This window comes from Oncorhynchus gorbuscha, linkage group LG06, assembly GCF_021184085.1.
Source record: "Oncorhynchus gorbuscha isolate QuinsamMale2020 ecotype Even-year linkage group LG06, OgorEven_v1.0, whole genome shotgun sequence".
Lineage (NCBI taxonomy): Eukaryota > Metazoa > Chordata > Actinopteri > Salmoniformes > Salmonidae > Oncorhynchus > Oncorhynchus gorbuscha.
The window spans coordinates 21,049,639-21,062,481 of record NC_060178.1 but is presented as its reverse complement, the minus strand read 5'-3'; the positions used below and the strand labels follow the sequence as shown (position 1 = coordinate 21,062,481).

Below are 12,843 nucleotides of genomic sequence, written 5' to 3'. Positions count from 1 at the left end.
TACAAAGTTCAAAGTGTTTCCGTTTAAATGACACCAAGAATGCTCCTATCCTTGCTTCAGGTCCTGAGATACCCAAATCTAACTGCCTGTATGTCATTTTAGGATAACATGTTTTTTTTAACGGTACGATCCTTAAAGAACCGCTCTTGTGGTCCCTCAAATCCTAATGAGTTAATTGTTACATGATTCAGGTAATCGGGTAATAATTAAACATAGTTGATTTGATAAATAACAGTCATCAGATTAATGAAAGTACATTCACGACAATAGATATCCTATTAAATTGTCATTCCCAATTCTATGGTTTAATTCCAAAGTTTAATTCATCAAACGTCATGGTTTTAGGACACTCCCTTTCCTTTGTGACTGCTGACTCGAGCAGCCCTCCCCTTATGCTGTGGCAGCCTGAGCCTACGAGAAAAATTATTTGGTGAGGAGAGAAGCAAAAGGGATCTGCAGTCTTGGACGCTGTTGGCCTTATGGTTAAATCCAACCTTCAGACGATATTAAATAGCCACTGTTTTGTCAGAGAAAAAGAGAAAACCACATCCACAATGCCAGTTAACGAACTGCCCGGTAATAACCCCGAGAGTGAAAGGTAAGTTGAGATAGTGTTGTAATTGTCAGAAGGAATTACTCATTGGGTCAGTAGCAGAGGCCTAGCTAACTGTAACCTTACTCCGATAGCAACTTGTTTACTGTTTTTACAGTTGATATTATGTAAGTCAGTGGAACAATATTGTGCCGAACTGCCTTTTTATCTCAAAGTTGACTATATTTAGCTCTAATTGAAGTCTGTATAATGTTATTAAAGTTGGTTGCTGTTTATATCGAACAAATTGTCATTTAGCATTATGCTGACGACGTTGGGTAACGGGTTAACGTTAGGTAGCTAGTTAGGTTACCAGCTAATGCTAACTAGCCAGCTCGTTCTTTGACTAGCTACTTTGGTTTTGTCAATGCACTGTTTAACGCTAATTGCTCTATTTGCGATGCATTAATTAACCAACTAACGTTAGCCACGGCAACATGTTTTCACAATAATGTTGGGATAATTGGATTAACACCTTATTTCGTCGAATGTTCTGGAAGACGTTTGTCGACGTTAGTAGCTAGAAACGTAGTGACAGTGCGTTTTAAGCAAGAGTCACACAGCCAGTTAGCGAACGTTAGTTAGCAACTACTAGCCATTGCGGCAAATATGTAGCTTACAACACTTCAACACTTGTAGCTTCTCACCCGCAGGTATCAATATCATATGTCCACTTGCATATGTTTGGCCAATAAAAACCTGTGACGACTTGACTGGGTCGACAATATACTTTCGACCTAGGTTAGCTAGGTAACATGAGTGACAACTAGTTAACTTACCTATTGGCTCAGTTCCCTGTCAGTACTTGTGCCTAAAAACCAAAGTACAGGATGTGCAGTCTAAAAGTTGGTTATTTAGCTAAAAACAACCCAGCTAAGGAACAGCAGTGTACACTAACCCTATCAGAATTTACATCCCTTCTCATCTGTGGGAATTAAAACTTGTATAGACCAATAAAACCTAGACAACACGAAAGACCTTGCCCTAACACAAGTCGGCTCACCATGGAGTATTTTCCATTTGATTATTCTCAATAGATGCAAATCGTCATGATTAGCCTCGGCAGTCTGAGTCTCACTAAGTACAACTACTGTTGACTTGTGTAGTATAGTTTCCTATCAGAATGGACACACCAAATATCTATTCTATTTTCTGCCAGGCAGTATTTTTCCACATCAGATTCATTCAACTGGTAAAGGCTGTTACGCAAGAGGTGGACTCATCTCCCACCTGACTAAGCCAGCTGTCAAGTTAAGGCGCTTCATGAATGGTTTGTCTGGGGATTTTGAGGAATTTTGTGAATGGCGTAGAATAGCAGTGCAGTTGAATCTGTGGTAACAATTTACAGGTGGATTGTGAACGGCCATGATGCTAGTTGGATTTTATTTGCAATTATCTGGTCAGGTTGTTTCCAAAGGAACCTCGTTCACTAGAACCACAAGTGATTCCAGTCAATATACCGTAGTGATGAGCCTATGCCGTCGCTCATACACTTCAGAGTGTATATCACTGTTACTCTGATTTTGAGCTCCAAGGTTGACAATGGTTCTTACTTTGCTTTCACATGTCTGCTCCATATATAACACTGGAGTGGCATTTGCATATGAGTCTAAACAGTAACACCACCGCTAATGGGTTATGGGTTTGTTCCTGCTTGGAGAATAGACCTACTCTCAGTTGCTTAGGCAAAATGGCTGATCAGTGTAGTTGGTAATCTGGCACATGTCTCAGTGATGTAAGAGGTTGGCCTTTTTGTCGCAAGTGCAAACTTGAATTAGGTTATGAACTCCACCATTTTTTGCCACCCTAGTTTTTAGCCCGGGTAGCTGAAATTGTTCTCAGTATTTTTCCATTAACGTTGTTTCCCGAAATGATGCAGACAGTGGCACTCGTCTCTTCCCCCATAGGCTACTCCCACTGTGACAGTTCACTCTGCTTAATCAGTGATATGTCAACAGGGAATCAGTCACCATGGCAGCCATCTCTGACAACCAAGCTGAGTGAAGGCAGTCATTTTGTTTATTGAATCATCACCAGGGACTGAAACTAATATTTTGGTCCACTAGGCACTGTGGCAGGTAGATTTTTTTTTTTTTTACCTGCTGTAATTTTTTTGCTATATTTACCCCGAAAACCACATATGGATGAGCATGCTTTGAAATCTTTATAAAACAATGCATCTATTAATAGTAAGTGATGTGGTACAGTGCCTTCTGAAAGTATTCACACCCCTTGACTTTTTCCAAATGTTGTTCCAGACTGAATTTTGAGCTGATTAAATAGTTGTCACTGGCCTACACACAATACCCCATAATGTCAAGGTGGAATTACCTTTTTAGAAACGTTTACTGACGAAAAATCTAAATGCAACATGTAAAGTGTTAGTCCCATGTTTCATGAGCTGAAATAAAATATCCCAGAAATGTTCCATAAGCACAAAAAGCTTATTTCTCTCAATTTGTGCACACATTTGTTTACATCCATTAGTGAGCATTTCTCTTTTGCAAAGATAATCTTCTATACACCTGACAGGTGTGGCATATCAAGAAGCTGATTAAACATCATTATCATTACACAGGTGCACCTTGTGCTGGAGACAAAAGGCTGCTCTAAAATGTGCGGTTTTGTCACACAACACAATGCCACAACTGTCAATTTGAGGGAGCGTGCAATTACCATGCAGTGCAGGAATATCCACCAGAGCTGTTGCCAGATAATTGAATGTTAATTTCTCTACCGTAAGCCTTATCCAATTTTAGAGATTTTGGCAGTACGTCCAATCAGCCTCACAACCGCAGACCACGTGCATCCAGGATCTTCTAGGACCAGACACATGGACAGCTGATGAAACTGTGGGTTTGCACAACTGAAGAATTTCTGCACAAACTGTCAGAAACTGTCTCTGGGAAGCTCATCTGCATGCTTGTCGTCCTCACCAGGGTGTTGACTTCACTGCAGTTCTGCGTCATTAACCGACTTTAGAGGGAAAATGCTCACTTTCGAAGGCCATTCGTATGCTGGAGAAGTGTGCTCTTCACAGGTGGATCCTGGTTTCAAATGTACCGGGCAGATGGTCATGTGGGCTAGTGGTTTGCTGATGTCAAGAGTGTGCCATGGTGGGGTTTTGGAATGGGCTGGCATAACCACGGACATGACTACAATTGCATTTTATTGCTGGTAATTTGAATGGAGAGATACCATGATGAGATCCTGAGCCCCATTCTCTTGCCATTCATCTACCATCACCTCATGTTTCAGTATAATGCACAGCCCCCATGTCGCAAGGATCTGTAAACAATTCCTGGAAGCTGAAAATGTCCCAGTTATTCCATAGCCTTTATATTCACCAGACATGTCACCCATTGAGCATGTTTGGGATGCTTTGGATCGACGTGTACGACAGCTTGTTCCATTACCCGTCAATATTCAGCAATTTCCTTCACACAGTCATTGAAGAGGAGTGGGATAACATTCCACAATCAAACAGCCTGTTCAACTCTGTGAAGGAGATGTCACGCTGCATGAGGCAAATGGTAGTCACACAAGATACTGACTGGTTTTCTGAGCCACACCCTTCTCTTTTTTTAAGGTGTCTTTGACCAACAGATGCGTATCTGTATTCCCAGTCATGTGAAAGCCATAGATTAGAGCCAAATGCATTTACTTGAATTGACTGATTTTCTTTATGAACTTAGTGAAATCTTTGAAATTGTTGTTTTTTATATTTTCTGTATAAAATTAAAACATGAAATGTCTTGAGTGAATAAGTATAAGTAACTCCTTTTATGTTAAGCCTAAATAAATTCAGGAGTAGTGCTTAACCCCCCAGAGTTGATTGACACATAAGTTAATTTAGTTTTTGACCCTCTGCCATTTTATGAATGTGTTATTCAATGTGTTTCTATGGGCTTTAGTAGTAAATGCGAATATCAATATTTTATCAAGTAAAAAAAATATATATATTTATCTGATACCTAAAGCGGTCCTAAAATCAAATACCTAAATGATCCATTGTATGACCATTTTTAAAACAATTCCATATGTCAGCTTAGCACCCCTTTCCCCCAAAGACATTAAATATCCCTTTGAGCATGGTGAAGTTATTAATTACCCAGTCACTACTAAGATACTGGTGTACTTCCTAACTCAGTTTCTGGAGAGAAAGGAAACCGTTCAGGGATTTCACCATGAGGGCTGTACAGGGAAAAAAAAACATCACATAACATCCAGTTAACATATGGTTTGCAATAAGGCACTAAACTGCATCAAATTTGGTAAACAAATTCACTTTGTCCTGAATTTTGGCTGCATCATGTTATGGGTATGCTTGTCATTGGCAAAGACTAGGGAGTTTTTTTGGGATAAAAATAAACTGAATAGAGCACATGGAAAATCCTAGAGGAAAACCAGGTTGTCTCTTTTCCAACACACTGGGAGACATTCATCTTTCAGCAGGACAATAACCTAAAATACAAGGCCAAATATACGCCAGAGTTGCTTACTATGATGACAATTGAATGTTCCTGAGTGGCCTCGTTACAGGTCTGACTTAAGTCATATTGAAAATCTATGGCAATGGCTGTCTAACAATGATCAACAACCAACTTGACAGAGCTTGAAGAATTTACAAAGAATGTACAATGCGGTTTTCACTTTCCTTAATATAAATTCAAAGGGGGATACCTAGTCAGTACAACTGAAAGCATTCAACTGAAATGTGTCTTACACGTTTATTAACCCAACTAAACTCTGCGTTTATTTTTCAGCATACTTAATCTGTAAATATTTGTATGAACATAATATTAAACTGAGACCTAAACTGAACAAGTTCCACAGACATGTGACTAACATAAATGGAATAATGTGTCCCTGAACAAAGGGGGGTCAAAATTGAAAGTAACGGTCAGTATCTGGTGTGGCCACCAGCTGCATTAACTTCTCTGGGATATGTGGGATGCTAGCGTGCCACCTAACCAACAGCCAGTGAAATTGCAGGGCGCCAAATTCAAAACAACAAATCTCATTATTAAAATTCCTTAAACATACAAGTATTATACACCATTTTAAAGAAACTTCTCGTTAATCCAGCCACAGTGTCTGATTTCAAAAAGGCTTTATGGCGAAAAGTCACAAAAAAACATACAGCCATTTTCCAAAGGAGAGATGTCACAACTCAGAAATAGCGTTATAAATATTCACTTACCTTTGATCTTCATCGGAATGCACTCCCAGGAATCCCAGTTCCACAATAAATGTTTGTTTTGTTTAAGTCCATTTATGTCCAAATACCTCCTTTTTGTTTGCGTGTTTAGCCCAGTAATCCAAATGCACAGTGCACGAGCAATTAGTTCAGACAAAGTCAGTTATTACAGTTCGTAGAAACATGTCAGACGATGTATAGAATCAATCTTTTTAGGATGTTTTTAACACACATCTTCAATAATGTTTAAACCGGACAATTCCTATGTCTTTAGAAATGAAAAGGAACGCAGCTAGCTCTCACGGCCGCGCGCCTGACTGAACTCTGCCAGAACTCTGACTCAAACAGGTCTTATTCTCTCCCCCTTCACAATAGAAGCCTGAAACAATGTTCTCAAGACGGTTGACATCTAGTGGAAGCCTTAGGAAGTGCAATATGACCCCATAGACACTGTATATTGGCTAGGCAAAAACTTAAACCAACTAACTTCAGATTTCCCACTTCCTGGTCGGATTTTTTTCTCTGGTTTTTGCCTGCCATATGAGTTCTGTTATACTCACAGACATCATTCAAACAGTTTTAGAAACTAGTTAGGGTTAGGGTTACTAATTATATGCATATTCTAGCTTTTGGGCCTGAGTAGCAGGCAGTTTACTCTGGGCAGCTTATTCATCCAAGCTACTCGATACTGCCCCCGTTCCCAAAGCAGTTAAGTACTACAGTTAATCTCCTCCTCATGGACTGCACCAGATTCTCATGGACTGCCAGTTCTTAATGTGAGATGTTACCCCACTCTTCCTTCCACCAAGGCACCTACAAGAACCCAGACATTTCTGTCACACAGGTATGATGTTGAGATGTACCTATCCTGTGCAGATGTGGTCTGCCACTGCGAGGACGATCAGCTGTCCGTCCTGTCTCCCTGTAGCACTGTCTTAGGCGTCTCACAGTACGGACATGGCAATTTATTGCCCTGGCCACATCTGCAGTCCTCATGCCTCCTTGCAGTATGCCTAAGGCACATTCACGCAGATGTGCAGGGACCCTGGGCATCTTTCTTTTGGTGTTTTTCAGTCAGAAGAAAGGCCTCTTTAGTGTCTTAAGTTTTCATAACTGTGACCTTAATTGTCTATAGTCTAAGTCTGTTAGTGTCTTAACGACCGTTCCACAGGTGCATGCATGTTCATTAATTGTTTATGGTTCATTGAACAAGCATGGGGAAACGGTGTTTAAACCCTTTACAATGAAAATCTGAAGTTATTTGGATTTTTACGAATTATCTTTGAAAGACCAGGTCCTGATAAAGGGACATTTCTTTTTTTGCTGGCTTTAGAAAGGTGTGGGGGCTTCCTTAATCAACATCCACGTCATCGGTGCCTGGGAACAGTGGGTTAACTGCCTTGCTCGGGGCAGAACAGATTTTTACCTTGTCATCTCAGGGATTTGATCCAGCAACTGTTTGGTTACTGACCCAGCGCTCTACTAGCGTTATATTTACATTTACATTTACATTTACATTTAAGTCATTTAGCAGACGCTCTTATCCAGAGCGACTTACAAATTGGTGCATTCACCTTATGACATCCAGTGGGACAGTCACTTAACAATAGTGCATCTAAAACTTAGGGGGGTGGGGTGAGAGGGATTACTTAACCTATCCTAGGTATTCCTTAAAGAGGTGGGGTTTCAGGTGTCTCCGGAAGGTGGTGATTGACTCCGCTGTCCTGGCGTCGTGAGGGAGTTTGTTCCACCATTGGGGGGCACTACACAGTTTGTTTGTTTCTTACATCTGCAAACGGCTATTTTCTTAGCGATTTGAGCCTAAGTTGTTAGCTGCTAATGCTAATCAATAGTTAGCTGGCTGAATAGCTAGCTAATAAATGTACTGAGTCAGCGCAAATGTAACTAGCTATACAGCCTGATAATACGGTGGTGTAGACCTAAATCAGCATGTGCAGCCGTATCTTCTAAATCAAAGAGGAATACGCAAAGCATGAGTATGTTAGCTACATGAAGCAGCTAAGAGAACATTCAATGTAGCCAAAGATTATAGATTCCCATTGTCAACTCTTTGGTTCTTACCCTGTCACAATAACTCCTCCCTGGTATTTTCATTCGTTGTCATGACAAACACTGTATTCAAAGTGTCCGCTATGATATTCTAACTATAGAATTAGAATAATCATTATATTTCCATCATTCCAACACTTTCCCAAGTGATTTGCAACATTTGGTTAAGAATAAGGCCTAGGCCTCCCGGGTGGCGCAGTGGTTAAGGGCGCTGCCATCAGAGTCCCTGGGTTCGCGCCCAGGCTCTGTCGTAACCGGCCACGACCGGGATGTCCGTGGGGCGACGCACAATTGGCCTAGTGTCGTCCGGGTTAGGGAGGGCTTGGTCGGTAGGGATGTCCTTGTCTCATCGCGCACCAGCGACTCCGGTGGCGGGCCGGGCGCAGTGTGCGCTAACCAAGGTTGGACTGTGTACCCTCCGACACATTGGTGCGGCTGGCTTCCGGGTTGGATGCGCGCTGTGTTAAGAAGCAGTACGGCTTATGTATCGGAGGACGCATGACTTTCAACTTTCGTCTCTCCCGAGCCTGTATGGGAGTTGTAGCGATGAGACAAGATAGTAGCTACCACAACAATTGGATACCACGAAATTGGGGAGAAAAAAGGGGTAAAAAATAGATTGTTTGCCCAAATCATGCAACCCTACATGGGAGTGTGGAAATGATTTCAAATGAGCACAAGAAATTGATAAATTCTAAACTATTTATGGTTTTATACGGTTCAATTCAATCAAAATGGAGAAAGACTCATTGAAATCACTTAGAATGTATGTGTTGCCACCCTAGGGTCAACCACTTATAAAGTAAATTTAGAACTTTCATTATTAAAATACCGCCATATTGTCCAATTTCTTTTAAACACAGTGATCTAGACTTGGGTGTGAATACGATATTTATTTATTTCATTGTCAATCAATTTGGAAACATTTATAAAAACATGTTTTCACTCTGTCCATTATGGGGTATTGTGTTGATAGGTGAGGAACAATTTGTTCAATCCATTTTGAATTCAGGCTGTCACACAGCAAAGTGCGGAATAAGTCTAGGACTATGAATATATTCTGAAGGTGCAATATATTGCTCAATGTAAAAGTTGTATGACTCCTGTAGTAATAATGGCTCTGTTCTTCTGTGTTCTCCATCACCTCCAGTCAGAGGCGGTGTTCCCGCTGTTGCAGTAACCCCTGTCCGGGGCCTCTGTGGTGTTCCTGATGCCCCTCGCCCACCCCTGAAGATCCCAGGTGGGCGAGGAAATGACCAGCGGGATCGCAGTCTTTCAGCTAAGCTATTCTACTCTGTGAGTCCACTCTCCTTCACATCCTCTGGCATTAGGATACATGTCAAACCTCTCTTCGTACCCACTCATTTAAAAAAAAAAAATCTTGCAGGATGCTCGGTTGCTGGTTCTTGAGGAGCCTCCACCCATCAACGGCAGAGTGCGTTTCCTGCTCTTTGAGCCCCGTCGCTCAGTGGGCAAGCACTGTGTCTGGAGGGGGGCGCTGAAAGGGAGGAACATCTACATCGAGATCCCCCCCTGGAGCTCTGCCTGAGGGCAGCAAAGACAGGTCAGTGATCCAATGCAAATGCAACCTCTTTTGTCTACCGGTTTCCTACATTCTCCTTTTCAGCTCATTTATCACCTGATTTTACTTAAAGGAAAATCCACCCAAAACAACTCATTCCTTTAGTTAATGAACAAAGGTTTCATTTTGGCGGTATAATAAGGTTGGTAGCAACGTGGTAAATTATTGTGGGAATCTGTTGCAGCTCAAGTCGACAACAAAATCCACAATGCAATGCTTTCTTTAGGGGCTGGCTAGGTTGCTAGCTAGAAAATGTAGCTACACACAATAATCGTAAAGATAATCTCAGCATGTAAAGTAGCTAGTTAGTGCCGTTTGATTAGGCAATTTAGGAGTCAACAATCTCACCATGTTCAATCTGTAAATCGATGTGTCTCAGTAGAGTCCAACATTCACAACTACAGATATACTTTTGAGGAGATGGGGAAATGTTGCCCATGCTACGTCAATGTGCCGTGTGGTGCATTCTGGGCAATTCTGGGACAAAGAGCGCTCTCCTTCAAGGAGTGAATGGGATTCTTGGCCGCCATCTAAAAATTCCCAACATTGGCACAAATTTTGTCAAGAAGAAGTACAACATTACAAATATTTTCAAAGATGTAAGATAACTAGCTTTGGAATCGAGACATTACGTACTTTTGCGGGAAATAGGCATGTTTCTTGACATATACCCTCACTTTGAGAAGGGATTGTGTGATGATTAGCTTAGCAACTTTGTGACCCAGCATGACAACGTGAACGCGATTGGTAACCGCACCCATGCAATGCACCCTTGACTAAAGAGGCAGACTTATAGGAAAATTAGCTAGACCCTCTATTAAATTAGTTTTCTCGAGGTAGGAATATCGCAAAAAAATATGACCAATGGCTCATTCAAGAAGGCATCCTCTCGAGTTACGACATCGGCCAATATTGAAATCTGTCGTATGATAGACGTTTTCGCAATCTAAAAGTCGTTTCCTATTAACTTTCATTGTAATGAGAGCGACTTTATCGCAGTACTAATATATGCCATTTAGCAGACGCTTTTATCCAAAGCGACTTACAGTCATGTGTGCATACATTCTACGTATGGGTGGTCCCGGGGATCGAACCCACTACCCTGGCGTTACAAGCGCCATGCTCTACCAACTGAGCTACAGAAGGACCGCAGTACTACATCATACTGGCCGGCCGGATTTCTGTCTTCTTGAACGCCAATATCTCAGATACACATGAAATGACCCTGGGAATCTATAGAACATCTATGAGATGCACAAAAACAATATAACGTTCAAAACAGGTGACCCTTTAATAAAAGGCGCATCTCGATAGGTGGTCCAGGTATCCTCATGAAATAGTTGGCATTTACTATTTTCTGTATTGTTCCTCAAGCAAGCGGAGGCCAATCCCCATTAGTCCACCTTGAATGCCCTACTCTTTCTGCAATTGTCTAAAACCTTATTTTGTTCTAAATGTATTTTTTTACCCTTTAGTATGTGTATTTTACTGTATTTAGTTATACTTGCTTTACAGGTTTCCTATTGCTTTACAATAGGCAACCTTTTTTAAATATATATTTTTTTATCGCTGGATGATGTCTTCAAACCTGTTTTACATGTTTTTTTCTTGCTAGATGGACTCTGTTTCTATTGCACTGCCTTAATAGCTCACTGATTTACTTCCCTTCTCCAGTTTTGCTCTCCTGCTGGAGTTTGCGGAAGAGAAGCTGCAAGTTGACCATGTCTTCATCTGCTTCCATAAGAACCGAGACGACAGAGGTAAGTTCCTGTGTGTCCAGTCAACCCTTCTTTTTATACTTTTTTTGTTTGAGTCTTCTCACACTACCTTCTCTCTCGCTCCAGCATCTCTGCTGCGTACCTTCAGCTTCCTGGGCTTTGAGATTGTGAGACCAGGTCATCCCCTCGTCCCTACCCGTCCTGACGCTTTCTTCATGGCTTACAGCATCGAACGAGACTCCTCTGATGACGAATAACTGATCACACACAAGTTTGCTTTTATGTACCCTTCCCCATCCCACTCTATCACTTAGGGAAAATGCATATTATCAAAACTCAGTGAGGTTTAGGTTTCCTGTGAAATTGTTTTTGTTTATTACCTTTGATGTGCTGTATTACAATGACATTTGCACTAGTGTGTAATGTTAAACCAGGAATGGACACATCTGGAAAATGTTTCCTCACCACTGTAATAATTTCCATGTGTAGTGCTCATTTCCCCCTCCCCCATCCACCACAATGATAATCTCTAGGATGTAATATATATGGTAATTTCCATGCTGCATACTCATGTAACTAGTTTTTCCCCCTGGCTACTTCAAGTTGATTTTCATGTTTAGTTTTAAAAAAAAAAAGTGTGCATGAATTATTTTGTTTTAGTTTTGATTCACTTGACTGAAATCTGCATGTAACAAGTGCGCGAATAAAAGTGCTCACCTTAACAAGTGGAATTTTGATTTCTAGTTATGTTGTATGGATTGGATACAGCGCAGTGAAATATGTAAAGAATTGTACAAGTAACATTTTGGCCTATGTAGACCAGAGGGTTATACCAGTTTTAAAAGCATCATCTTTTAAAATCACTCTGTCAGTGTTGAATTTCACCTAGTGCACTGTAAGTTGATGTTTTAAAATCATTACTGTGTGCTAATGGGGCTCCTTGGATCCATGAAAGGTTAAGTGCATATACACTGAGTATAGAAAACATTAGCAACACCTATAAAAAAATAAACTTTAACCTTTAAGTAGGCAAGTCAGTTACAATGACGGCCTACACTTTCCATGACAGACTGACAAGGTTAATCCATGTGAAAGCTTTGACCCCTTATTGATGTCAATTGTTAAATTCACTTCAATCAGTGTAGATGAAGGGGTGGGAACGGGTTAAAGAAGGATTTGTGTTTCAAGTTCATTTTCCTGTGTGTGTCAAGAATGATCCACCACCCAAAGGACATCCAGCCAACTTGACAACTATGGGAAGTATTGGAGTCTGCATGGGCCAGCATCCCTGTGGAACGCTTTCGACACATTGTAGAGTCCATGCCCTGACAAATTGAGGCTGTTCTGAGGTCAAAGGGTGGTGCAACTCAATATTAGGAAGGTGTACATTTTGAAATGGCTTTAATTTGGGCTTTTTGATATGGAGTTGATATGTAGTTATTATCCTTGGAAAACCCTTTAATGGAGAAATAAGCTAACCTTTTAATGGAGAAATAAGCTAACCTTTTAATGGAGAAATAAGCTAACCTTTTAATGGAGAAATAAGCTAACCTTTTAATGGAGAAATAAGCTAACCTTTTAATGGAGAAATAAGCTAACCCTTTAATGGAGAAATAAGCTAACCCTTTAATGGAGAAATAAGCTAACCTTTTATGCATTCCAGATACATAAAGTTTAAAAT

General features: G+C 40.8%; 1 protein-coding gene across 1 annotated transcript; it reads left to right on the top strand.

Moving 5' to 3' along the window:
• Positions 1 to 372: 372 nt before the first annotated feature.
• On the top strand, positions 373 to 11,893 carry LOC124037669 (ornithine decarboxylase antizyme 1-like). The gene is given in 7 exon segments (XM_046352616.1): positions 373 to 598; positions 9,013 to 9,070; positions 9,072 to 9,158; positions 9,250 to 9,390; positions 9,392 to 9,426; positions 11,119 to 11,204; positions 11,289 to 11,893. Coding segments are annotated over 7 exon segments (657 nt in total). The 5' UTR covers positions 373 to 479; the 3' UTR covers positions 11,420 to 11,893.
• The last annotated feature ends 950 nt before the right edge of the window (positions 11,894 to 12,843 follow it).